This window comes from Lagenorhynchus albirostris, chromosome 13 (genome assembly GCF_949774975.1).
Source record: "Lagenorhynchus albirostris chromosome 13, mLagAlb1.1, whole genome shotgun sequence".
NCBI classification, from domain to species: domain Eukaryota; kingdom Metazoa; phylum Chordata; class Mammalia; order Artiodactyla; family Delphinidae; genus Lagenorhynchus; species Lagenorhynchus albirostris.
The window spans coordinates 68,986,841-69,013,976 of record NC_083107.1 but is presented as its reverse complement, the minus strand read 5'-3'; the positions used below and the strand labels follow the sequence as shown (position 1 = coordinate 69,013,976).

The following is a 27,136-nucleotide window of genomic DNA, read 5'->3' as shown; positions in this document are numbered from 1 at the left end:
TGGGCAGTTATGGCCCTTGAATTTGAAAGTCACTCTAGTCCTTAAAACAAACATATTTGGAAGCAAAGATTGAGACTAAAAAATCTATACTTATCAGACCACTGTCTACCAGACCCTGAAGCAATTTGAAGGAGAAACCTCTCTCTCCAGACCCGGCATGATTTTAACCATATCAAGTGGATAAGTTCATTGGTGGGATTCCTGTGTACCTGGGATTATCTCAAAATGGTGACATCCCTTTACAAAAAAGTATATACTATGTAGGGCAAGTGTAATTCCCAGAATTCTTACTGTAGGCTCTGTACCCATTCATTTCTCTTCAGTGACTAGCTCTTCATTGCTGTGAACTGTGGGCAGCAGAGCATGATGTCATCAGCTATCACTGCCCTTTGTCATTTTCTAATTGATGACACATCAGAATTCACTGCCCATCAGTTGCCCATCATGCCTGCTTCTCTTGGCAAAGGGTAAAGGTTAATTTTGAAATAAATATTAACTTAATCAGGGAATTTTGAAGATTATCCACTTGTATTAAAGACTTAGATTTCAAAAAAGGTAAATTGTTGATTAGGTTACAGACTTAGATTTCAAAAAAGGTAAATTGTTGATTAGGTTACTGATGTACTGATGTTTCTTTGTTTTAAATTCTGCATTTGGTCTAGATGGTTCTCCAATTACTAAAGGTATAATATGGACAGAAACAGACAAAGAAAACAAGCCAATAATCAACCTGGTGAAAAACCACTTTGCAACCAAGTGGCTCCTTTATACGTGGCTGCCTGAAAGCCTGAGAAGCAGGAGCTGGGGAGGTGGGCCTCCCAGGACCCTCTGAGGGTGTATGATCACATCTGGGCTTCCCCATTGCTGGATTCATGACAGTCAGAATGATATGCACACACAATTTTGATAGCTATTTCTCTCTAGAGAGAAGTCTAGTTAGGTCACTCATTTTAAACTCTTTTTTCATTTATGGACCTAATGATTTCTTTGCTGGTTCCATGGCTAAGAATGTCTTTGTGGTTGGGTAATGCACCTGGGGTCCTAGGGGAGAGCTTGGAACTATCCAGTGATGGCTTGGAAACATTCGCCAAATTAAATCTAGTGAGCTGGGTCTCCCTCAGGTCTCTGTGTCATTGTGGAGGTTGTGACTTAGAGGGGTGGGACTGGAAATGAACCGCAGGCCATGGCTGCCTGGGGCTTCTACCCTCCCGACTGCCTGCAGTGGAAACTGTCAAGGCTCATTAGCTCAGGCCTCAGGTATTTGGGAGAAACAAACTCCTACCTAAGAGACACAGGGTTTATGGTTCTCTCTTTCCTCTTGTTTCTCCTCAGGAGAGGTAGAAACTAACCAGTTTTGCCACACAATAACCCTTCAGAGATTTAAAACTGCTCCCGCAGCCTTTCTTCTTCAGGCTAAAGAATTTCAGCTTGTTTAATCTCTTCTTAGAAATCCCATTTTCCTACCCTTTCAATCATCCTGAGGCTCTACACATTAAAATAAGAATGAAAGCCAGTTTACTCATCTCATCTGTGAATTGGAAATGTCAGGACATTAGGATGGGGTTGTGCAAGGGAACCAGCATTTACAGTGGGCCTACTACATGCTCGCACTGTGAGGCACTCCTTAGTACCGTTGTGTCCAAAGGGATCAGGCCAGCCTGAATCCCTTGGGGGTCCGGCCCAGGACAGACTGGGGAGCTGGAAGTCAAGAAGGGTCTTAGAGCATCACCGATCTCAGACAGAGAGCCTGGGAGACCGGCAGGTTGTTTGCGTCTCATACGGGCCTTTTATGTCTAACTGTCCATGCAAAAACCTGACCCTGAGCCCTCTCCCTAAGTGGGACCCCCAGCTCAGCAGTCTGATGTCATCCCCCACACCCCCCAAGATCCTGTTCCCTGGCTTCCTCTCCAAGTCTGGCACATGCTCTCTGCCTGAGGCTTCTTCCCTGGCTTGTAACCTGGCAAACTCTCCGATCCTTCAGGTCTCTGGGCCCGAATTTCCCCTCACGGTGCCATTGCCCTGTTGTCATGCTTTTTGCTCCTATATAACAAGCGGGAGTTGGAACTCAATATGCTTTTGTTAAATGAGACTGGGAGTCCCCCGGATCTTAATGCAAGCGATCCCCCAAGCCCACACCAGTGCTTGTCACTTCAGACCCCTATACAAATAATCCTGCTGTCGCCATGATATCGTCTTGTCGACTAATTTTTAACTTATTGAGACCACAGTTTTCAGCAAATCTCTTAACATCTCTGGGGCTCAGTTTCCCTATCTGGAAACTAAAGACCACATTCCTGGCTTTTCAGCTCTTGTTGATGCGCTCGGAGAATTAAATTTAGAATATAGTCGGGTGCTCTAAGCTTACTGGGCCTATTGGGAACTCTGGGTTGGGAGTTAAATTCTCTGGGTTTTAGTCCCAGCTCTGCTCCTCTTCCGGAGTCGCTTGCTTCCCCTCTCTGGGGCTCAGCTTCGTCATCTGTAAGAATGGGTGTTGGAGCAGAGCTCCAGTGTGGTCAGCCCTGACTGCCACTGCCCTTGTGAATTCCCTGGGATGCTAGAAGATCCTTGAGATGATGCAAGCTCTGGGGAGGCTGAAAGACCCACTTGTCTCCCCCCGACCTTGTGGCGGCCCCTCCCATCCGGAGTCCTCTGGGGAATGGAGATGGTGAAGACCACCAGAGGGGGGTCATGTCTCCTTAGCTTTCTGGGCTTCATGCTCCAGCCAGCCCCGTGGCCACTCGGTGCCCACCGTTTGTCCTTCTTGGGCCTCCAGCACTGCATGTCCACCAGCCCAGCCCTGCCTTGGCTCTGCTGGAGAGCCATTGGCATCTTGGGCCGTCCCCACTCCCTCCCTCACAGGGATAGCTCGGGGCCTGCCCACAGGCATGGGGGACTGAACAGGGAAGTGGAGGAGGAATCGAGACACTGAAAGGAGGGAGGAGGGAGTGGAAACCAGAAGGCCTGCACCCACCCTGACACCACCCTGTGCCTCGCCCCCATGGCCAGATGGAGAGACCTCCCTCGCCCTGCCATCACCCGGTGCTGGCTCCGCCACTGATCTGGGCCCCCCACCATCTGTACCCTGTGCTGAGGACCCTTCCCTCACACGAGCCGCACAGGCTCCACCCTGGCCTCGGCCACCTACTTGTGCTCGCCATCTCTGCCTCCCTTGGTCTTCTGTCTGCTGAGTAGGGGGAAGAAATGAGGAGACAAGGGGATGTGTGTGAGAGGGTGTGAACCAGAGACACTCGCAGACTTAGCCCCTGGCCCTGCTGACCCCCACGCTCCCCAGGGGCCTCCTTGTCCCAGAGAGCCCTCACCCCACAGCCTCTCACCTAAGCCTGCTGGGTAGGGGCCCCATGGCCCAGGCTCTGCCCTGGGGAGGAGGGGAACTGTGGTCCTGATTCTTGGGGAGGAGCTCACAGGAGTGGGGCTGGTGGCCACTGTCCCACTGACCCCAAGCCTAGGAGAACCTGGGGCCCTGGGGAGGGAGGAGGCCTCAGGGTCCCCGTTGATCTCCTCCCCCAGGTCAGGGTCTGGTGATTTCTGAATGTGTGTTGCAGGTTCCACAGGGAACACAAGTTTAGATGAGCCTGGCTACCGTCCAGACCTGGGCCACCCTGCTCTCCTCGCCACGCCTGATCCCCTCCAATAGAGTGGGGGCCCCCCAGCTCTGAGGGCCTCGGAGAAGAAAGGTGGGCCAGGAAGGTTCTGGGCCTGCAGTTGTAAGCGAGCTACTGCTCCAGGGCTCAGAGCAGGGCTCCTCCTCCTCCTTAGGGAGGCTTCCAGAAAGCCCTTCTGGAATGTTCTCTCAGTGCTTCCCTGATGCTGCGGCAATGAGGATGAGGGAAAGGAAGTGAATAACAATTAGCAATTTTTTCCTCTCCTCACACCCTGCCCTGGCACAGACCCTGCCCGGGTAGGCATGCCTCCAGTCCCTCACAGCTCAGGTCCTGACCAGGGGATCACAGCTGGCCAGTTTGTACTTCCTTTTGAAGGAGTTAACATCAGCGAGGTCTCTGGCTACCGCAGTCAGCTGAGACCACTGAGCAGAGAACAGAGAAGGGGAGACTGTCTCAGCAGCCCTGCTCTGGCCCCGGGCCTGGCTGGGGGTCTGGCCAGGCCTGGGCCCCCACTGGGACCCGCTGAGAGCTGCGTGGGCTCCAATGAGCTTTCGAGAATGAGGGCCGAACGGGAGATTTACTGGCCCCAACCCCACACGAATCCAAGTGGGGCTGCCGTTCTCTGAATTATTGATCCAGGTTTCGAGGGAAATTTGTTTTTTTGTCTATGATTTTTTAAAGAACTGGGTGACCCTGAAAAGTTTGAAAATCTTTGCAGTAGAGGAACTGGAAGGGGAAGTGTATCACCTGAGAGTGGGCAAGGGTGGGTCAGGAAGGTGGAATTTGTGTACCTAAATGATAACATCTGATGCCTTTTCTCTTTCCCTTTGGGGGTTTGCTCTGAAATGGCAGAGAGGTGTCAGGCTGGCCCAGCAGCGGCCCCCTCGGGCACACAGCAGGCCAGAGAACAGTGTGTACCTGCACCCTGGCAGCCAGCACCTGGCACACGCATGCCCTACCCCTCCTCACGCGCTCCAGGCCCCTGGGCCGGCTAAGAGGCTGCACACAGGTCCACACTCCCAGTGTGGAAATGCAGAAGGGAAAAGACCCTCTTTCTGTGAAAAAATAATACTCTGTGCCTTTACTACAAGCACTGTTATGACTACAACTAACATTAATAACTGCACGGCCCTGCGGGAGAACTTAGACATGCCTTGACGTATTAGTGCCAGCCGTCTCACAAGGTGGTATCATTATCCTATTTTCCAAACGGGGGAGCTGAGGCTCTGCCTGCCCTTAGTCACTCAGCTGCAAGGGGTGGGGATGAGAGGTTTGACCTCACGGTCATCCTTGTTGCTAGGGGACCTCTCCGTGAAGCCCTGGTTGGGCCTGACTTTCCTCCTAGAGTCTACATTGTATTTTTAAGTGTCCTAGCCTGGCCAGGTAAGTTCTGTTCCTCAGCCAACACACGCACACACACAGACACACAGACACAAACACACACACACACACACACACTCTCTCTCTCTCTCTCTCTCTCTCTGTGTCTCAGTTTCGCTCACCTCTTCCTCGAGCTCCCACCCCCATCACTCTGTGTGCACAGTTAGAAGGAGCCATGGAGGCTGGCGGGGGGGCGGGGAATCAATATGGCGGCCTCTGGGGGATTGAGGGTTTTCTGGGATCTTAGTGCTGCACGGTGTGAGGTCTCACTTGAGCGCTCAGACCCAGGCAGGGGGTGAAGAGGGCCCCTACCTCAGGTGAGGCGGCTAAGTCTGGGCGGAGTCTCCTGAGCACTGCTTCACCCCAGATCTCAGCATGGCCTTGACCCCGGCTCCTCCAGGCTGCTTGGGAGCGGCTGAAGCTCTGGGGCTCAGCCTGGTGGAGGGAGGCGGGGGAGGGGCTGTGGGAACCCTGCACTCTGGGGGTGAGGCTGGGTGTGTAGACCCCATACACGCACGTCTATGCATACCCCATAGCACATGCCCCATGCACATCTCTGTCAGAGCCCCCAGGCATGCACACATGCCCAGCTGGCCCCTGGCCCCAGGCATAGGAGGGAGGTACCTTCTTCTATGGGTCTCCACTGGAGTAGAAGAATGATCCAGAAGGAGAACAAGAAGTGTGGCCTGCTCCCTCCCTTCCCCCAGGATGAGACCCCGCAGAGAGAAGCCCAGCAGGGACACCAGGAAGGGGGGCTGGGCAGAAGGAGGGCCGGAGGGCCAGGCAGGTGGAGAAAATGAGGAGGAGAGTCGCGGAATACAGGGAATCCGCAAAAGCCCCAAGTCTCTGAAGTGCAGTTGTGAGATTAAGCCTGGGTTCCCTTCTTTGTCCTTTCTAACAGGGGTCCTTTGCCCAGAACCTGGTGGTGTATACAGCTCCCTGGTGTCATGGAGAGAGAGAACATATGTGCAGGTAAGCGTGAGAAAACACCGGGGCATGTGTGTGTGTTCAGGGCCAAAGTCTCCTCTCTCTTCAGCCAACAGGGCAGATGTACACTGACACACAGGGGCCCAGAACCCTGATTTTGTGCTTCTGAGAGCAAAGTGCGCACGGGGTTAGTAGTTCATTCCTTCTCTGCAACACCGACAGCTGGGGGGACGAGGGAGTCCTGTGAGCGACTGAGACCCTGGCCTGGGCCCAAGCGGCGGTGAAGCTCCGGCTGTGGGCGGCTTTGTTGGCAGAGCCCTCGGAGTAGGGTGGGGATGGCCAGAGCCGAGAAGGATCTTGGGCCAAAAGGTCCGATGCTGCTCAGGGTAGAACAAGCTGTGGGGGGGTAACATGGAGACTGCGGAAAGGGAGAAGGAAGGGAGGGGACGCTGGCTGAGCACGAGCCACGGGCCAGCGCTGCGGTGGGCAGCTCACGTGGCTTATCTCATTGGACCCTAACACTCCCGTGAGGCAACAGCATCCCCCACCTCACAGGTGGCAAAGTGAGGCTCCAAGGGCAGAGCTGGGATTTGAGCCCTGTGCGCTCCATGGCACCGCACTGCCTCCTGGGACATTCCCGGCACATTGTGCAAAGAGCCGGCTGAAATCAGAGGCTGCTGACTTGGAGGCAGGGCCTACAGAAGCAGCCAGGGTGGCTCAGAGGGCCTGACTAGGGCCTGGGCCTGATGGAACCATGGGAGGAGACCAACCAGGGCCTGGGCCTGACGGAACCATGGGAGGAGACCAACCAGGGCCTGGGCCTGACGGAACCATGGGAGGAGACCGACCAGGGCCTGGGCCTGACGGAACCATGGGAGGAGACCGACCAGGGCCTGGGCCTGACGGAACCATGGGAGGAGACCGACAAGGGCCTGGGCCTGACGGAACCATGGGAGGAGACCGACCAGGGCCTGGGCCTGACGGAACCATGGGAGGAGACCGACCAGGGCCTGGGCCTGACGGAACCATGGGAGGAGACCGACCAGGGCCTGGGCCTGACGGAACCATGGGAGGAGACCGACCAGGGCCTGGGCCTGATGGAACCATGGGAGGAGACCGACCAGGGCCTGGGCCTGATGGAACCATGGGAGGAGACCGACCAGGGCCTGGGCCTGATGGAACCATGGGAGGAGACCGACCAGGGCCTGGGCCTGATGGAACCATGGGAGGAGAAGGTTAGTGGGAGGGCGGGTGGTGGTGGGTTGGGGGCTGGGGGACTGCTCAGGCAGAGCTGCCAGTGGACATTCCCTGAGGTCCAATGGGAGGAGCTTCTGGGAAGATACTTAAGGCCTTGGGAGTATAGAGGAATGTCTGCAGAGCCCCTTCCAGGGGGTGGTGAGGGCAGATGGCAGGAGCCCAGCCTTGGGGACCTAGGCCCTGCAGGGAGACCTCCCCATATCAGCCTCCTCTGCCCCCCATGGAATGGATGCCTCATGCCACCAGTCCCGGGCCTGCGGTTGCTTCCTGCCACTCACTCCACCAGCTCCCCGACCCCTCCAGCAAGCACCCCACGCAGCCACATCAGACAGGGAGGAATAGATTCCCACACCAGACGCCTGTGGATCCAGACAACCAGGTGAGAGACAGTTGCTTACCAGCAATGAAGTTTTCTTGTTGGGAAAACAACAGAGAGGCACCCTGTAGATTGGGCACCTTGACCTACAAAGCAATGTGCCTTCCCAGGAGGGGCTGCAGGATAGGGAGCAGATGTGGGCAAAGGAGGACTTGACTTGGAGTCAGAGCCTGGGCACATACATCCCTTCCTTCTCCCTATTCCTTCGTTGGCCAAATTTTTTCTGGAGGGCTCTCTGGCCCAGAATACAATGGCTTCCTCCCAGACCCCAGAGCTGACAGGCCTGGCTGGCTGGCACTCACGTCAGGAGGGTGAGACATAACACCTATGGCTGCGAGGCCAAATCCGGGTTCCCCTTGGAACCGTGCACTCCCTGACCCAGAACTCATTGGCCCATGCAGGCAGCTAGAATTAAACCACAGGAGAAGCCCAGATGCTCTAAACCAGCTCTACCTTCTCCTCACCCCTCTGCCCTCCCCCTCCCCCAGCCTGCTGGCTGCACGGCCAGGCCTGGCCAGAGAACATGTGGCAGTGGCACCACCCCGAGGCGCTCTCAGGGTCTGGGTTGGCAGCCCCAGCGCAGCCGGGAATCTGTGCACACACCCAGCCCCTCCAAAGCAGGCCGTGGCCCCCAGGAGACAAGGAGCTCTGAGTGCGGTCGTCGCCCTCTCCCCATTCCCAAACTCTGGGACAAAACTTCTCCTCCCATTCTTGCTTCCTGCTTCTGCTGGGGAGGTGGGAAAGCCAGGCTATAACGTGAGGGAGGATAGAGGCACCCTCTCCATCTCCGTACTCCTGGGGCCCAGAACGGTCTGCAGGTCCAGGACCAATGCCCCTCATGCTTGACTGCATCGTCTCACTGTTCCCTCCATCAACACCCTGGCCCACTTGTGTGGGATGAGAGAGGACCTGGCTCGGCGTTGCCGGAGCTGCAGCGACAGGGCTGCCCTCTTGGCTTCCATAGCTCCAGGGGGTTGTTCTCCACGCGCGCTACCCACGGGACCTGGGGAATCCCTGGGTCCCTCAGGATGTCAGAGTTGGAGGGCAGCCAGGATGCTCAACCCATTCCTGTTACTAACCCGGAGGGGCTAATGACTTTTCCAAAGTCAGTTAGTTAGTGGCAGTCAGGATGCGACTTAATGGGACTCAGCTCTCCTGATCTGGAGCCAGCATTCCTTTCCCTGCAACTGATGGCTCTCACGTGGCGTCCAATCTGTCCCCAGAAAGCCCTTTCTTAAAGCCCACGTGTAGCCGCAGATAAGCTCTTTTCTCCACGGGGACAGAGGATGAGGACCAGATGGTACCCTAGGTGTCAGCATCCCCACATTCCCCACTGCGTCCCTGCTCCTCTCTTCACCATTTCCAGCCCGATTCCTAACCCTCTGCATCGTCCAAGAGCCTGTTCATCACCAGCCCTTACGTGGGGTAGTACCTGGCACTCCAGTTACAGCCTGACCCTCCATCATCCCTCAGCTCTCCCAGCAGCAGGGTGAGGGTTCCCATTGCCCTGAGCCCCCTGGTACAGGGTAGGAGTGACTGGCCAAGGGTCACAAGGCTGGTAAGAGGCAGAACTGGGACTCAGACCTGTGTCTCCTGAGGCCAGATTACACGCTCTCTCTACGCTACCCAGCCTGGAGTCTAAGGAGAACGGTCTCCAAGCTGGCCTGGGCGATGCCACCACCTCATGGCTGACCTGGAGTCACACAGGTCCAGCAACAGTTGCCACAGGCATGGTTCCTTTGGACTTACTATGATTACTCCCCACCTGGCTCCCGGGGTCTGAAGCTTGTATATGTCTTGGGGTGTGTGTGAAAGGGGTGGGATGGGGAGTGATTCAAGGGCAAACAAGGAAAATATATTCATACAATAAAAGTATAAAATTCAATTACCCTAATTTAGCATCTGTGTTTTTTCAGAACAAGCACTGAATCAATTTTACTTGGAAAGGACAGGGTGGAAGGAAATGGGAGGGAGATGTTTCCAATGGGAGGGGAGCATACCCCCCTCTCCAAACCCACCCCCATCCTTCAGATGCACCGCTGACTTACCTGTGTTTTACACATTATTCCCAGTGACCTAGGAACCTGCAGACAGTGTTTAACCTGAGTCTGTCGCTCTGGGTTCTGAGAGTAATACAGTTGCGTTTTCTTTTTTTTGTAAAACTAGTGCATTTGGAACGAGTAGGCCTGGACACAGCATCCTGTCCTCTGTGTGTGACTGGACATTTGAAGGTGTGAATCCTGGACACCTAGGGTGTTGGGATGCGGTCTTCTCAACAGAATAGAGGCCAGGTCCCGACCACAACCGTTGGCTTCACTCCGGCAGGAAGAAGCCTCCCTCTCTTGGGCCTTCACCGGGCCAGGGCAGAGGCCAGGCTGCCTGGGGCTGGTCTGGCACTGCTGGGTCTTGGGCCAGAGAGGTCAGGGCCTCCTCCTGTCTGCTTTTCGCATTCTTTGAGGAGGCAGGAGGTCTAGCCTCTTCCACCCATGTTAGAGTCCGCCCTCCCAGAACTTTGCCTCCCTCAGGGTAGCAGGCAGGCCTGGCCCCTCAGCCTGATCGCAGATACCCTGCTGCCTCCCCAGTGAGTCCTGGAGTCGGGGTGCAGGGGATGCTGCAGAAACACTTTCCCTCCTCTTGTATGTCTCTCCAGCAACTCACGTCTGTACTCTGAACCCAGGCCTAGAGGGGCCTTCCAGGGGAGCAGGTCCCAGGCATCCTCCCTGTGTCTTTGGGGGCAGAGGGCCCAGCCTGTTACCTCCGGAAGCTCTTCTCGCCCGGCTGCCGAGAACTGGGGCGGGAGCCAGGGAGCAGCCCATCTGTCTCCTGGCTGTCCTTCTCTTCCTCATGAAGGGGCTCATCCCCCAGGAAGTCCTCATCATCCCAGGAGCCCACCGTGCCATCTGTGGCCTGATACCGGACCTCCACGCACAGGCTGGTCTGGAGGGAGAGATGGGTGGTGAGAGGCCGGGACGGCACTAACAGTCACGATCCCGTGTCCTCCGCTGCTCTGCGATTTTACAAGGTGCTCTCACGCCCTTAACTTACTGGAGGAAGGCAAGCTGGGTACTATCCTCCCCCTACTTTCCCGTTTTGCAGATGAGAAAAACAGAGGCTCAGAAAGGCTGACAACTGAATGGGCCGTGACTCCAGATCCTGCTGCACGTGGCTCTCCTCCTCCCCGGTGCCCGAGGTGGGGGCCCACACCGGGCAGCTGAGCCTGGGCTGGGGGTGGGCCGAGCCCACTGGACACACAATCAAGAGCATCCTCCAGCATCCCCATGGTGTAGGGCTGCCTGCGGGGACCAGGGCTGGTCTGTCTGAAATCAGCTGACTTCCCCTCGCTCCTGATGCTCTCTGCGGATTTGATGACATGAGCTGAGAACGTCCTTCAGGAGAGGAGCCCAGGCCCTGGACACCCTCAAAGGCGTGAGGTCAGCACTTCTTCCTGCTCACCTGACACCCACCCTCCTAATCTGGAGAGGATGGGAGCTCGAGGTCACCATGGGGTTTTCTCTGTGTCCTTGGGCCACAGAGCAAGAAGCCTCCTCTTAGCTCTAGCTTCTCCCCAGTGCACAGGGAAGAGTCAGCCTAGTCCCTTCCTCAGCCCGTGTGGATGCTAGGAAATCTTCTAGACACGCTTTCCCTTCCTCCAGGTCAGGAGCTGGCTGGCTCCAGCGACCCCCCCCCAGGCAGCCTGCACTAGGCACGTGGTCCTCTGAACGCCCAGGCTTTGATTTCCCCAGGGAAGAAGCGTCTTGAGCCACCAAGGCACCGTGGGAGTTTCTCCCCCACCCTTGGCGCTCCTCAGAGAGGGTTCCTCCCGTTCTGGCTCTCTGTGGCTGCAGTCCTGCTTCTGAGGCTATTCTGCTGGCTACCACATAGGGTCATATGCGGGACCAGGGTTGGAGAACCATGGTACAGCCCCATTTTACATATGGATAAACTGAGGCCAGGAAATAATAGCTACTGAGCTTACTTTATATATTTATTGAGCACTTACTATATGCTTAACTGTTCCGGCACTTTCTGTGCATTCCCGTTTAATCCTCAGAGCAGTCCTGGGAAGTCGATACTGTAATTTTGCTCACTTTGCAGATGGTATGCAGCCAGCCCACAGGTAGTGAGTGGCCTAATGAATGTTTCTACCCAAGGGCTGTGTTCCTCACCACGAGGCTCAACTGCCCAGTGGTGGGCATCAATGAGCTCATGGGGACAGATGAGTCAGAGCAGAGCCTGGGGTCTGGGCGTCCAGAATGGTTTATTTCCTTCCTTTGTTTGAACATGTATCAAATGCCTACAGACTGCGTCATTAGTACACGTGTGTTCCTGTTGGAAGTGCTGGGATGGGATGTGACAGATGAAGTAGAAAGAAGGTCCCTGCCCTCACAGAAAGGCTAGTCTTAGACGCCAAGGCAGGCATGCAGAGTGAAGGTCATGCCCAGGAGTGGCCAGCAGGGCTCAGACTGGCTTTCAGGTGATGAGAGACACGTCTTTAGTGATTCCTGAGCTGGGTCCAGATGGAAGGGCCCCTGGGGAGAGAAGGGAGGGCATCCCCCCCCTCCCCCGTCACCTTCTCTTGTACTCTCACGGCAGGAAGGACTGAAGTGTCCACCTTGGGGCCCTGTCACGCCCCAAGGGCTCTGGCCATGGCTGCCAGGCTGAGGGGCTCCAGCAGAGTCTGACCTGAGTCTCCTCCTCCCACCTCACCTCCCCGCCCACAAGGAGTGCTCCCCAGGCCACGCTATGTGCAGGGGCAGGGAGGCCAGCAGGCCCCCAGGTGACCCGTAATAGGCAGGTCCAGGGACTCTCTGGGCGCCCTCACCTGGATGATCGCATTGTTGTCGTCAATCAGCATGTCGGTCACCTCCACGTGCTTCTCCTCCACCACCTTCTGCAGCACCATGCGGAAGGTCCCGATCAGCCTGTGAATGGCAGAGGGGGCGTGGTCTTCATGGTTTCACATGAAGAGGCCAGAAAGAGGAGCAAGGCTGACATCCCGAGAGGCTGTGACTGGCTGGCAAGGGGACGAGAGGGCTGGCTCAGGCTCCAGGCTGGGGTTGGAGAGGGTGGCCCAGGAGCTGGGGCTGGCCAGGGTGGCATGTCCAGGAGGGTCTGTGACCCCCAACAACTGTGTGTGGTTGTACGTATGACGGCCATTTCCCTGGGAGAGCTTGAGGGCAGTGAGTAGCTGGGGGGATGTCCACAGACAGTGTGTGCTGGCGGAGCCTCGTGCTCCTTGGGTACAGGCGATTGGGGTTGCTGAGCCCCTGCGGAGCAGCTTCCAGATGCCCAGCACGGAGGCTGTGGGGAAGGACCAGAGGCTCCTGGACACACAGACAGCTCTTCCCCCTTCCACCTCCCTAATCACTACCAAGGTCTCTACCCCTCACCGGCACCACTGGCTCGTTCGTCCTCTGTTGAGTCAGTAGTGATGCCCACACACACCTGCATTCTGCAAGCTCCTTGGGGCAAGAACCCATCTGACTGTGGGATTCCCATCCACCCAGCTGCCTAGAGGGGATCAGCAGGGCAGTGTTGTGATGAGCACAGACCTGGAGTCGGAGAGACGGGATTGGAAACCCAGCTCGGACACTTACTAGAGGGTTACCTGCTTCCTGGGCAGCTGACCTGGGCTCTCAGTCCCAGATTTCTCCTAAGATGAGCTAATAAACCCTGCTTCACAGAGTTTCTGTTTAGAGGACTAACAGATCCTCTGTGCCAAGTTCTTAGCAGAGCGCCTAGTACATAGCACTCCAGGAGCTGTCTGGTCGCTATCAAGGGGGTGACGTTATAGCGTGAGCCTTTCCAGGGAAGCAGATGTTTCCTATTTCCAGACTCTATTTGATATTTCTGGCTCACAGGAGATCTCAAAATCTACTGGCTGAATTAATGAACAACAGTGGGGGCCCCATAAATGCTGACTGAGTTAACCTGCATGCCATTTCATCCCATGGTTTGAAGGTTATTGCTCTAGGAGAGAACAGGTACTCAGAGAGATGTTCTCACACGGTGATTCTGCATGGGGTAGATTAAAACATACACACCACTTCTGGTTGAAGGGATAAAAGCAGAGGGGGGCATTCACAGGGTGTGAGACAGGAGGGGACCTTGGGATCATCTGGTGCTGCCCTTGGCTTATAGAAAGCAGGAAGGGATGCAGTTAATTTAAGGGCCACTCCGGATGAGGTGAGGTATCAGGTGGATTCTGACTTTACCGGACATGTCTGATGTCTGCATCCTCCTGAGGGCCATGGAGGGAGACACTGTTTTAAAAAAGCCTCCCGTCTGTGTGAGGGGAGAGAGTGCTGGGAGCAGCCACAGTGAATGAATGCTTCTCTCTGGGGTGCAGAGCTCCATCTGTCAGCTCGCCCCATCCTCCCTATGGGTGAAACTGTTCATACCATCCCTCCACTCTAAAGCCTACCTTGGCTTCCAGGCTCTTCTCAGACTAGCCCCTTGGAAGCTGCCTCCCCCGCTGCATCCTGCCCTCTCCCCAGCCTGGGCTGAAGTGACGGGCTGGGGTCAGGAGACCTAGAGCCGCTGCCCCTGGGTCTCAACTTTGTCTTTATAAAATGAGGGTGGTGGGCTCTTAGCTTCTGTCCTGTGTAGCCCTTCTAACAGTAGACTCTAGGCATGAACGTATACACTGGCTTTTTTGCAGCCTCATCTCTTTAGGGTCTAAATCTGTGGTTCTAAACTTCAGCATGAACAGAATCATTGGGAGGACCTGCTAAATCACAGATGACTGGGACCCCTCCCCCCCCACCACTGTGCTGGTAACTGTTAACAACTGGCTGGGGGAGGGGAAGGGCAATCCTGACCTGCAGCTTTTGCTCATTTCCATGGTGTAAATACCCCCACCAAGGCCAATTTCAAGCTCCCAACGTGAAGCCACTGAGCACCGAGTTGGGAGAGATGTGTACCGTCTGCTCTTGGGAGCCGGCCCCGCCCCAGGGGGTCTGACTCAGCAGGCGAGGTGGGGCCCCAGAGTGGCTATTTCTGACAAGTGTCCGGGTGATGCTTAGATGGTGCTCGGGGAGCACACTTTGAGAATCCCTGTTCTACCACTGCCCCTTGCTGACTGGAACTTCAGGCCCTTTTAGCTCCACTAGGGCCTGTTGAGCACCTGCTGAGCGCTGGGTATGCAGGCACAACTTTCCCTAGAAGATACCCAGGGATCAGTAGAGATGCTGCAGTGTGACAAGACACCCCCAGGGGGCAGGATGGAGCTATTCCCCCACAAGTGCTCAGAGAAGGCTCTGGCACCTTCCAGGCTTAAACAAGTTCTCAGACCTTTAGACTTGCGAGGGACCTAAGAGGAAAGCTTGCCCAGCATTCCGTCAAGGAGAAGTCCCTTAGTATAGCTGATTCACTTTGTTATAAAGCAGAAACTAACACACTATTGTAAAGCAATTATACTGCAATAAAGATGTTAAATAAAAAATTAAAAAAAAAGGAGAAGTCCCTTAAACCTCCTCCCTGACACACACTCCCAGATCCTGCTAGACGCCCGGTGACGGGGACCTCACTACACCCCGGCTGCTCTCACTGCTCACCCATCCACCTCTGCTTCAATCACACAGTAAGCTGAGATCCGCCTTCTGGCAAATTCCCCTCTCCTCATGCCCTGGCCCAAGCCCTGTTCACACACAGACTAAATGCCATCCCTAATGGGAGGCAATGTAGACAGCAGAAAGAGCCTGGGCTCTGGAGTCAGACAGAGGTGGGTTTGCCCGGCAGGGTCTAAGAGGGTTTCTACCACCTGGCAGCTGTGTGACTTGGGCTGGTTCTCCACCCTCTCTGAGCCTTGCTGTTTTTCCACCTCTCCAAAGGAGGTGATACCACTTGCTTCACTGGGTGGTGGTGAGTACGCTCAAGTGAAAGTCCTCTAATACCGCCACACTCAGATGTCACATGTCACAGTGGGGCATGGGGTGGGGCGGTGTTTGCCGTCTGGAGGGCCCATACACACTGGTCTCCTGCACAGGGTGGGCTCTGGGGGCAGATGCGCAGCCTCACAGAGCCAGAGCAAGCCTGCGGCCCAGAAGATGTGGCTGGGATCCTGGGAGCTAGCAAGGCCAGAGGACTGAATTCACCATACCCACAGGGGGTGGCTTGTGGGGTTTTAACTCTTAATAGTTACCCACTGCTTCCCCCAAACAAAAATAAAAAATAGTGTTCTTTGAAATGGACAACGGATGTGATCTCAGTCTTATGTTAAGGATAAAGGACACATCCATCACCAGAGGAGTGGATAAAGAAGATGTGGTACATCTATACAATGGAATATTACTCAGCCATGAAAAGGACAAAATAATGCCATCTGCAGCAACATGGATGGACCTAGAGATTGTCATACTGAGTGAAGTAAGTCAGACACAGAAGGACAGATATCATATGATATCGCTTACATGTGGAATCTAAAAAAAAAAGGGTACAAATGAACTCATTTACAAAAGAGAATTAGAGTCATGGATGTAGAAAACAAACTTATGGTTACCAGGGGATAAGGTGGGGGGAGGGATAAATTGGCGGATTGGGACTGACATACACACACTACTATGTATAAAGTATATAACGAATAAGAACCTACTGTATGGCACAGGGAACTCTACTCAGTACTCTGTAGTGGCCTATATGGGAAAAGAATCTAAGAAAAAAAAAGAGTGGCTGTATGTATATATATAAAACTGACTCACTTTGCTGTACACCTGAAACTAACACAACATTGTAAATCAATTGTACTCCAATAAAAACTTTAAAAAAATAAAGAAAAACATTTTTTATAAAACTTTACCCTTTTTGCACATCTGTAACGTACCGTCTAAGCAAAACCAGGGCGCTCGCTATGAGAACACAACTTCAAAACAAGTGCCCGCATGCTGCTTCCAACAGAGCGTTGCCCCTCAACCCCCTGCCATGGATGTTCTCTGGGGAAGGAGCTGGTGCAGGAAGGGAAGCCTTGGGTCTGGCCTGCCTGGTGACCCCGGAGACCACCTCCTGCCCCGATCCCAGCTGCCCTTTGTCCAGCCTGGCTGGAAGCTCAGTGGGTCAGCGTGGAGGAGCTGCCTGGGAGGTGGGCCCTCCGGATGGCAACCCCCGATTCTGGAGGCTGGGCTGGCCCCCACGGAGCGGCTGGGAAGGCTGAGCAGGGGCAGGATTCTCGGGTAGTTAGCCAGCAGCGAGGGGGGCCCACAGACTGACCACAGGAGAGTTGCAACCAGGCACCAGGGTCTGTCAATAATTCATTGCTTTCCCCTGGGAGCTGGTGTCAAGTGCCTGAGGCCTCACCAGGCCTCCACTGCTCTCCTGGCCCCTGAATTATTCAGGAGTCCCAGGAGACTGGTGCCTGGGTCAGACCAGCCCCCCTCCAGGGTTCTGGACAGGCAGAGGGGGTGGCACAAGATCCTCTGGACCCAACACCACGTCCTCACAGGGAAGCCCAAGGCTCTTGTAAAAGGACCTCATTCAAGGTGGGCGGAGCAGACCTGGAGTCTCCTGGCCTGGGTGAGGGGTCAGCTTCTATGCTGCCCTCTGCTTCTAGAATAAGTCCCTTTCTCTGTGGTGGGTGGTAGTGGGATCAGGCCCACAGGCTCTAAATCTCACGCCAGCCTCCTTTACCTCAGTTTCCCCAAATGTACCAGTCATGTGACTGGGTTCCTGGAGAGCCCTGAGCTCTTCAGAGAAGAAGGGCCACTCGAATTCCTGTGCCCAGATCCTCCTACCCTGTACGCCCTCTCCTCCTGACATTTACTCATTCACTCATTCCACAAAGTAAGGGGGGCCCGCTGGGTGCCGGCCACTGTCCCGAGCAGCGGGTGTGGCTTTGCTGGTTGCCGTGCCCGGTGCAACCCCCAGAGGCTCAGCTGCCCCATCAGAAGGAGCCTGGTGACTGAGCTGGGCCACGGTGGGGACAGAGGGCAAGCACTAGGTGGCCCTTTTCTTTGGCTCTGGGAAATAGAGCCCAGACTCCAGGGTGGGAGACTGAGGCCCACCTGACTCCAAGCACCTGCCCTCCCTTTCCGACCCCCCGAGCTGGCCTGTGTCAGGTGGGCCCTGCGTTGTACACGAGACCACCAGTCCTCCCCACCCCAGCTCTGCAGCCAACAGTGCCCTGGACCTTCTCCAGGCTTCCAAGGAAACAGCAGGACCCACTTCCACCAGGTCCAGGCCTCCCCTTGTGGGGTTTCTTGCCTTTTCCTGGGTGGGGGCATGGAGGGCCGGGAGAGAGACAGGAGAATCAGAGTAGGGACTCCCCACTTCTGTCTCCTTCTTGCTGGTGTTTTAGAACGACTCATCGAAGCCTTATATTCCAGCATACTCACTGTTACAGTAGTTGATTCCCTAAACAATTTACCAGATACTTCTGATTTGTTTATAGCAAGAGTTTTGATGTTTTCAAGCATTTTAGGGATTGGTCCAGCAGCTTTCATTTAAATCGTTTAGCAATCTCTTCCACATCCTGGGTTTCCACCATCACTGTTCACATAGCCTGGTTTCTGGGAGTTTGAGGATGAGGAAGGGGAGGAAGGAGACCAGCATCCTAGCCACCCCCCTACTGCAGTCTACCCCTGTGGCCTCAGCAACCTCTCCGAGGCTCACTTTCCCCATCTGCACAGCGAGGGTTGCCCTGGCTGAGCTCCGAGGCTCCCCGGTGCTCTGCTGTCTACCGTGGGTCCTGTTGGGATGCCTGGGGCTCCTCCCAGCCCTCAGCTTCCGATTCTGCTTCTTCCTCCACATCCACCTTGCTGTGCCTGTGCCTGTTTCTCCTGTTCTCACAGGTTACCCCGTCTCTCATCCCAGGGAAGAAGGTCCTGCTTCATCTTGGGGGCCCCTGGTGGGGTGTCTCACCAACCTTTCTTGTGGGTGCCAGAGGCAGCTGCCTGAATGATGGGATGCCCCGATAGGCCTCCCTGCCGGTGGGCCTGGAATGCCCACATCCCATACCCAGAATCCTTGGAGGTCACGTGGTTTGGCCCTTCCTGACTCAGAAATCCCCTCTACGGCATCATGGTCCACTCTCTGCTAACCCTCTCCCCGTGACAGCTCATTGGTTGGAGAGCTCTGGCCATCTTTCATCTGTCTGCTGTCCACCAGCAATGCAGCCCTGCCCTGATCCTGCTTCTAGGCACACATCTTTCCTCTTTCACATGGCAGAAAACCTTCTTAGGGGACAGACATGGTGCCCTAATCCCTCATCTTAGTATCTCCAATGACTAGCACAGTGTCTGCCTGGTATAGAGTTTCTCAGTGAATGTTTGATGAGTGACTGAAAGGATGGACCAAGGATGGATGGATGGATGAACATGTCTTCTGTGATTTTCTCCTCTAGGCTCTCATCCCCTTGTCATGAGGCAAGATTTAAAGTCCCTTCCCCCTGGCCACCACAAGGCAGTGCCTACTCGTGCTCTGTCCAAGCAGCATGGGGACAGTGGAACCCTTGCCCCTCACCTCTCCTGCTCTGCTGGCTCTCCTACTAACATGACCTAGGGTTAGGTCAGCTTTTCATTCATTTGAGGTCTTCTCCCACTGTTGAGTCATACTGAGCTCTCAGTGAATAAATCCCCCGCACCATTTCAGATGTGTCATGGTTCAGCCATGACCCCCTCTAGCTTGTATAAGAAAATAGGCTTTCGAATCCAAGACAGAAACTTACATGTACTATATTTAGCCACCATTCCAGACTGTTCAAATGATTCTGAATTTTGCTTGTCACCCAGAGAGAAGGATGGGAACTACTTTTGCTGAACCCCTGGTAGTGGTTCAGCAAAAGGAGGTAGATGGGCTCCACTGCAGATTGTAAGCTCCATGAAGGTGGGCACCTCGCCATCACAGTAGGCACTTAGTAAACATGGGGACTGAATGAATGAATGAACATCTATCTCATTTGATTCTCACAGCTTCCCTTTGAGGTAAGTACTTATCCTCTTTACACATGCAAACATTGAACTCAGAGAGGTCATGCAACCTGGGCAGAGTCACACAGTAGATGACTGAGCTGGGATCTGAGAGCAGGCTCTCCTGACTCCTAAACCACTGAACCAAACTGCCTCGGAGCTTCCAGTCCTCCACAGATGTGACAAGTTCACTCTCAAGGCTACAGATAGATGGTCTGTTGGAGGGTATTGTCACTTTCTCTGACGGGTAACTGTTGCCCAGCATTGTGTAAGGGGGAAAACTTCAGGAAGGGGACAGGAAGCTGTGCCGGGACTGGGGACAGAGAGAGTGAATGTGGCCAACAAGGATTGGGAGGGCTGGGAGACTCTGAGGACATGAGGGAGCGGGGGTTTGGGGGGTGGGTGGGGGCGGGTCTTTGAAGGTCAATCCAGGCCCCAGTGCGGGTCCCCTTTTAAACTCAAAGGAGGGGGCAGCCCAAGGAGCAGGGCAGGCGCCCCGCCCCTCGGGGCCCCGCCTCTCATGCCCCACCCCTCACTTACTTGTTGCTGAAGACTTTGCTGTAGTTGAAGATCTGAATCTCGAGCAACTCGTTGCTGTCGATGCTGCTGGTCACCTGCCACCGGAAGGTCTGGGGAGAGAGGAACAGCTGTGGCCTTGGGTGGAAATGACAGGGAGGGGTGTGGGGAGTGGGAGGGAGACCCCTGGTAAGATAGCCCCTCACATCAGCCCAATGTTTCACAGGAATTGGAAGACCAGATGGAAACTGGGTGCCGGGGTGGAGCAATAAACCCTGCTGGACCTGACTTTGAATAACTGAAAATAACCAGAAAGCTCTGGGGTCTGCTCAAGATGCCGCTGAGAGATGCTCAACAAGGGGGATTTGACAGAGCAGGAGGGAGCCAGTGACTTTTTAAGTTTCATTTCTATCACCAAATTCAGAACGCACAAGAGGCTGGTCGTACATAATAACCACAGTAACAGTAATACCAGCTGCCATTCGTGGGCCTGAACTTTCCATTACGTGGGTCTGAATGCTTTAGGTGCGTTAATTCCTTTAGTCTTTACAACCACCCAAGAGGCTGGTAACGTGGTCTCCGTTCTAGAGACAGAGGAACTAGGGTTCAGGGAAGTAACAGGACGCTGTTTTTAGTGGCCCAGCAGGTGCTGGGCGGGCTTCTGAGGGCCCACCCGGCAAGCGTGCTGCTTCAGAGCAATTCTTCATCCTCCAGGGAGGACTTGGGGGCTGGGGGAGCACCGAGCCAGCCTGGCAGATCACGGCCGAGTGTGGGCAGGGCCTGTCATGGCCTTCATGTGCCCTCTCTCTGGGGCTGGCCAAGGGCCAGGGAGGACCCTGACACCTCCACGGTCAGCTGGAGCGGGCAGGTGAGGGAGGAAGAAGCAGAGGAGGGAGGGGGGCCTGGGGTGGGGAGGGAGAGGGCTTTGAGAGGGGCATGGTGGCGGGGGGGACTTTGGAGGCCTTGGACACAGAAGGAGGAAGGCGGGGAGGGGAGCCTGGGAGGCAGCCTGGCCGCCCACAGGCCCCATTAAGCTGCTCTCTTCCTGCCATCTGGAGGTCTCCAGCTCAGCAAGGGTATGGTTTTCTTAATGAAGTTGCCATTATCGGGCTGAAGGGAAATAAACTAGCATGCGAAGGGCGAACTCATTAGCCACCATGCAGAGGGAGGCGGGTCTGGGGGGGGCACCAAGATTTTGGTTTTCTTAGAACCAAGGGGAAGGGGGTGTTTGAGCCACATGAGGGTCTGTGCATGGGATTTTGGCACTTGAAGGAGGGAAGGAGTAGGAGAAAAAGGAGCTGTGGAAATGGCACAGTTAGAGGAGGGTGGTGTTGAAGAGTGACACAATTAGGTGAACACAAAGGAACCGGGAAACATGCAGTCCTTTCGAGGAAAAGGGGCCCAGAGAGGGAAGCGGCTTGCGGTCTCTTCTTGCCCATCGCCAGGCCCTGACTTGCCCGGTGGTCGGGGTGCAGTTTACTGGGTCAGCAGGGCTGACAGGCTAAGAAGGCCACCGTCGTGGACCAGTTTGTTGAGCAGAGAGGAGGGGAGTCAGCAAGGGCTGGGAGGGGCACCTGGGGGGGCCCTGACTGGGGATGAGACTCCAGAGGAAGCCCACCGGGGGCGCCCTTTCAGAAAGTTTTCAGCTGAGGGAGCACATTTAGCATTTCCAGGAAGAAGCCTCAGTGGAGCCCAGCCAACCCACAGAAGCATGATAAACACGAAAATGTTGCTAATTTGTCAGTGAGCTTCGGGGTGGTTTGTTACGCAGCCCTAGATGACTGTGACAGTCCCCCGTGCTAGCTGTGCCTCTCTCTAGGAGTCAGCCGCATGTCAGGGAGGCCTGTCATCAGGGGCAGAGCTGGCTCCCTGCCCGGCCCTTGCCTCTCCACATACCAGCCCCCTCCCTTCCCGCTGTCCCCCGAACTCCTGGGAGAGCTTGCCTGTCCCACTCAGCAGTTCGGAGCCTGAGCAGAGCCGACAGGCCCAGTCTTGTCTCGTTTACTTGGGTCACCCTGCACCCAGCACGGGGCCTGCCACATGGTAGGCACTCAGCAAATCGGCCTCAGATGGTTGCCTCGCCTGCAGTGCTGCTCCTTGCTGGCCTGAGGGCGAGGCCGAGCTAATTGCCCGCTCCACAAGCTCCTCCTCCTCTGCAAAGCAAGGGTGACGTCACAGTACCGCTTCTTGGGGTTATCGCGAGGCTGGGGAAGCACCAGCACAGAACCCGGCGCAAGTAAGAGCCTGACCAACATGGCGCTTTATTACAGTGAATTCTACTGCGTTGCTGTTATTTCCAGGAGCCGGGGCAAGGTCTGGCATCCTTGGGGATGGACACTGCAGGGATTGCAGGGGGCTGCTGGGGACAGAGAGCCTCTCTCCAGCCTGAGGCAGCACCAGCATGATTCTCTTCCTGCAGCCACAGCAGCTGAGGGTTGTGTCTTCTGCCTCTGGAGATGCCCTGAAATCAGTGGCCTAGCGATCGGGCCAAGGGAGCCCGCACATCATCTAGGATCCCACCCTGTGTCAGCCTCCAAACATGCTGGGGGACTCAGGTAGTAGCTGAGCCAAAGATAGCTACTCAAGTTGTCATGAGCCAGCAAGCCCCACGCAGGAGCACACGTTTGCTGAGCACCTCCTATGTTTGCTGGGCACTTCCTGTGTGTCGGGCTCTGCGTGGGGAGGCAGGGGGGTGTCTCAGGAGCTACTCTCTGGGTAGTACTGAAGACAGGCACAGACCTGAAATTGCAGCCCGGGAGAGGAACATTGACAGAGTAAGGTGGCAAGCATTAGGGGCAGAGGGAGGGAAGGGGACCTCTGTCCGAAGTGGGTCTCAGGAGCACCGGGAGTGTGGAGCTGTGACCCAGTTCACCAGCTCTAAGCTTTGCCGTGACCTGGCAGGTGCTGGCCGGGGTGGCGGAGTTCTGCATCCTATCAGCCCCAGCTATCTAGGACTCCACGGAAAGGTTTCCCTGATACAGCCTGGAGAATGACCTGGGTCATCCTGGGCTTCATCAGCTGGGGTTGAAACCATCCTAAATCAGCAAGGCAATGTCCTTAAAGAGACAGCCCTCTAAATTTGGGGGGGGAAAATTTTAGGATGTGTTGCAAAGCTTTAAGGTGCAATGGAAAGAGATTGTCTTGGGAAGTTAGAGACCCAAGACTCAAACTGGGTTTTTTCCTTTGTTCGTTCTTTCACTCAGCAATATTTCCCTGAGCCCTGTGCTGGGTGCCAGGCCATTCATGAACCACACAGGTATGTTCCTGACAGCCCATGTCTTCCAGATACAAGTGAAGTGGGAAGATGAGCTCTGACCCTCTACCGCCCAGGCTGATGACCTCTCCCTCCTCTGGGCTCAGAAGGCCCATAGTCCATGTTTCCTGTTCTGGGTCCATCTCCCCACTGGACTGAGCCCCTTGAGGGCAGGACTGAGCCCTGTCCGCTTTGCAAGTGGCCATAGGCTCTGGAATTAGACTAGGGTTCAAACCCTGATGCGCTACTCATTGCCTGGGGTGTTGCCCACCCAGTGCGTTGCAGTGAGTTATGAGGCTTGCGTAAGCTCTCAGTCCGTCCTGCCGTGTACCAAGCACTCAGTACCTCGCAGCTGCCCTTATTCCTACAATTACTATTGTTATTCTGGCCTCTGCTGGGAGGTCTGGTCCACAAGAGCCTGGTTAAGGCCAAACCAAGCTGGCTTGGAGTAGGCTGGGTGTGGCCATGACCCCACCCCACCACCAGGGGCCTCGGCTGGCTGCTGGCCTGGCACGAAGGCTGTCTCTCTCGTCTCTGTCTCTCTCTCTCTTTAGCTTCTCCATAGTTGTAGGTTAAATGCAGGATCTCAGGTTCCAGCCTCTGGGAAAGGAGATACCAGGTCCAGGCTCTGTTTCCACCATGGTTGTGCAGAGCGCTGTCTTTCTGCCATGTCCACCCCCCACCGCCTCAGGTTCCTCCTCTGTGCCTGCAGCGGCCCCTCCCATCCTTGTCTGAGTAGAGGAGGGAGAGACGTTTGTTTTCATGTCTTTTATTTCATTTTCAGCCATGCAACATTTCTGTGAGGCAGACAGAGCAAGGAGTCTGACCCCATTTTTCAGAAAGGGAATCTGAGGCCTGGAGAGGTTGAGTGGCCAACCCAAGGGCGCAGAGCTCATTAACAGCTCAGTGGGGACTGTAGCCCAGGTCTCGTGACTCCCAGGCCAATGTGCTTTGTACCTCACTGAGCTGGTTCCCAAAGCCCCTGGGCACAGTAAGGGTGAGAAAAGAGACTTGCTGGGAAGCTAGGAGACCTCTGGAGGTTTTGTAAGGGGCAGCTGAGGTTTCTTTCCAAGCTTATTCTGGAAACACTGACAGGCTGGTTCTTTCAGGAGCCAGCCGGGAAAGTTTAGGACTTGTCCACCCGAGGCTGGGGAGACAGGTATAAGTACGGGTGCAGTTCCAGGCTGTCTTTGGAGAGTTCCCCGGGCCCTTCCTGAGCAGGAGGTGGGACGGTTGCCTCCACTGCTTTGTGGGGTGTACCCTGCTGACCAGTGGCAGCCAGGCTGCAAGCTGCTTCTTAGAAGGAGAAATGGAGACAGGGGTATGGAGAGACCCCGGCAAGGCCTTGCAGGAGTGGCGGGGGTCAGGCCAAGCAGCTCTCTACTGCTGCATCCAGAGGGGCCTTAGTATCTAAGAACCCTGGCTTTGCCAGTTACAGCTGTCACCTTGGGAAGGATACGTGGTCTCTGAGCCCGAGTTTCATCGCTGTAGTTGCTGTGGAGACTGGATGGAGGAGGCCTTGCTCAGGACGCAGCATGGTGCTGCTGTGGGAATCTGCTGCCGTTATCTTCCCACGGGGCTGCCCAGAGGGCAAGTGACAGGCAAGTCCGTGTCCCGTGGGAGGGCCTGAGCACTGCAGGTCACTTAGCATCCTTGCCCCATTCCACCAAGTGCCCGTGTGTGTATAAATTTCCCCGGGTGGGAGCTACTTCTCCCCGCCTCACGGCTGCTCTCCGATCCTGGCATGTGCTTTTGCTCATAACTCCCTGGCTTCCACCCCTTCCTGGTCTCTCTGCACTGACCCGGAGGCTCCCTGTGCCCAAGTTCCTGCAGGGATCCTTGTGTATTGTTGCACCTGCCTCTCCCTCTGGGGCATCTCTGCCTGGGCCTGGCACACACCAGGTGCTCAGAACGTGGTCCCGTGCTCGGGGCGGCAGGACTGACTCTCCCCCTGCCCCGTGCTGGGCGGCCCTGGGAAGAGGAAGGACACGGTGATTAACTTGGAATGTCATGTATACCCATGGCTCAGGTGTCCCAGGGTGCAGTTAATGGAAAAGAGTGACAGTGCCCTTATAAGGGGCATCAGGTTGCTCACGGGCTGGAGATCTGGGTGGACATGTCCCCTGGGATACTTGGTGAGAAGCAGGGAGTCGATGCTGCACCTGGCTGACTGGGGGCAGCCGCCCAGGGAGGCAGGGCTGAGCGACTGAGCCAGGCGGCCTGCATCGTCACCCAGGCAGGCCCTCCAGGACTGAGGAGGTGGTGCGGAGGGGAAGGAAAAGGCAGGTTGTGCGGTGGGGCTCATCTGAGGCTGAGACGCCAGGCTTAGTACCGCAATGGTTCCATCGTCACGACAATCTCTCATTTTGTTCACGGTTTTACAAAGAGACTTCATACCCATCGCCTGCCCCATCTGACAAGTGTACCAGCTGCGGCTTAGAAACTGAGGCTGAACGCCATACAGCCGGGAGGCGGAGGAGGCAGGGACAGAACTCTCGCCGGGGAGGGGGCGGCTTGGGGGCTGTGATGGTCAGTGGCGGCCTGAGCCCAGGTGAGAAGGTTGAGGCCTTGCTCCCCTGTGCCTACAGCTCTGGTCCTACGGACACAGCTGTACCGTGTGGGATGGGCCCAGAATGAGAAGACAGCCGCTGGAGGCTGGTCAGCTAAATGCTAGCCTCAAAGGGAACAGGCTGTCATGAGGCCGTTTCCAGCCAGCCAGAGCCAGACATGAGGGGCAAGGCAGGAAAGTTGGGGTAAGCTCTTCTGGGGTCAAGCAGAGCTGTGGCTTTGTGCCAAGATGGTGACTTAGGACTCTGCTGCCGCTCACCCCAAAGTCAACCCCGTAGGAACTACAGAAGCAAGAGGGGAATATGGATTCTAGGAAGTAACAAACAAACATGCAAGCAGGTATGAGAAACCCGGGGGACCAAAGGCTGTGTGAACTGACGTGAGCTGGGGAGTGTGGTGGCGGCTCAGCGTGTGGGGGAGGGGTGAATGGAAGCAGCAGTGGGAGAACAGGTTGGAGGAAATCTTTGCAAGTTCTGCTCTCATCACTCCCTGGCACTACCTTGGGGCAATGGTTGCCTGCTCCTTTACTGATAAAACTGTGACAAAAACCCCACTGGGATGAGGTTTAATAAAAATAGATGCTGATAAACCAACTGCCTCATACTTTCTCTCATTGAACTCCCAGAGCTAGTTTGTTAAAATTCTCTACTTTAAGGCTTAGAGATGAGACCCTGACTCTGTTTCTGTGGTGACTGGGCCCTCCTGGTGCCCTTCAGCCCCTAGAGGTTGACATAGCAGCCTTTGATGGTTGCTCAGTACTCATTACCAGACAGAGTAGCTGATACCAGGGGAGCTCAAACAGGGCAAAGTAAAGAGACTGGGAGAGTATCTCTCCTAAAAAAAAAAAAAGACAACAGACTGAACTGTATACACCAACTGGAACAGGATCATTAGAACGAATGGACCATAAAACTATGTGTCAGCAAAATATAAAACAAGTTCAAGGAATCATAAGAAAAAAGAAGAAATTAGTAAATTGGAAGATCAATTTGAAGAGCTCCCTCAGAAGACAGCAGCAAAGGATTAATCAACAAAAACCAGAAAGGTAAGAAATGGCAGCTAGAAGTAGTACTGACATCTGATCATAGGAGTTGCAGGGGCAAGAACAATATAAAAACTGAATGTTTGAAAAAAATAATGGAGATAGAATTTTCTATAATAAATGAAAGATGAAAGGCCTTAGATTTGAAACAGCTCACAAAATAGTGCAAAAAAGGAAAGATCAGGAAACCCACAATTAGACACATTATAATAAAATTTAAGAATATCAAAGATAAAGGACTTATATTTGAAGTTGTGAAGGCAAGAACTTCGAGCTTAGAATTTTATAACTGATGAA

General features: G+C 55.0%; 1 protein-coding gene across 2 annotated transcripts in view; it reads right to left on the bottom strand.

The window, feature by feature from the left end:
* The window catches only part of OTOF (otoferlin), a 90,512-nt gene that overhangs the window by 41,612 nt on the left and 21,764 nt on the right, over nucleotides 1-27,136 (bottom strand). For both annotated transcript variants that reach the window (XM_060168588.1, XM_060168589.1), the window contains exons 3-5: nucleotides 20,001-20,089; nucleotides 12,386-12,485; nucleotides 10,319-10,500 (exon numbers count right to left, since the gene is read on the bottom strand). In XM_060168588.1, coding sequence (XP_060024571.1) covers nucleotides 10,319-10,500; nucleotides 12,386-12,485; nucleotides 20,001-20,089 — 371 coding nt within the window. The remainder of the gene's footprint in view (nucleotides 1-10,318; nucleotides 10,501-12,385; nucleotides 12,486-20,000; nucleotides 20,090-27,136) is intronic.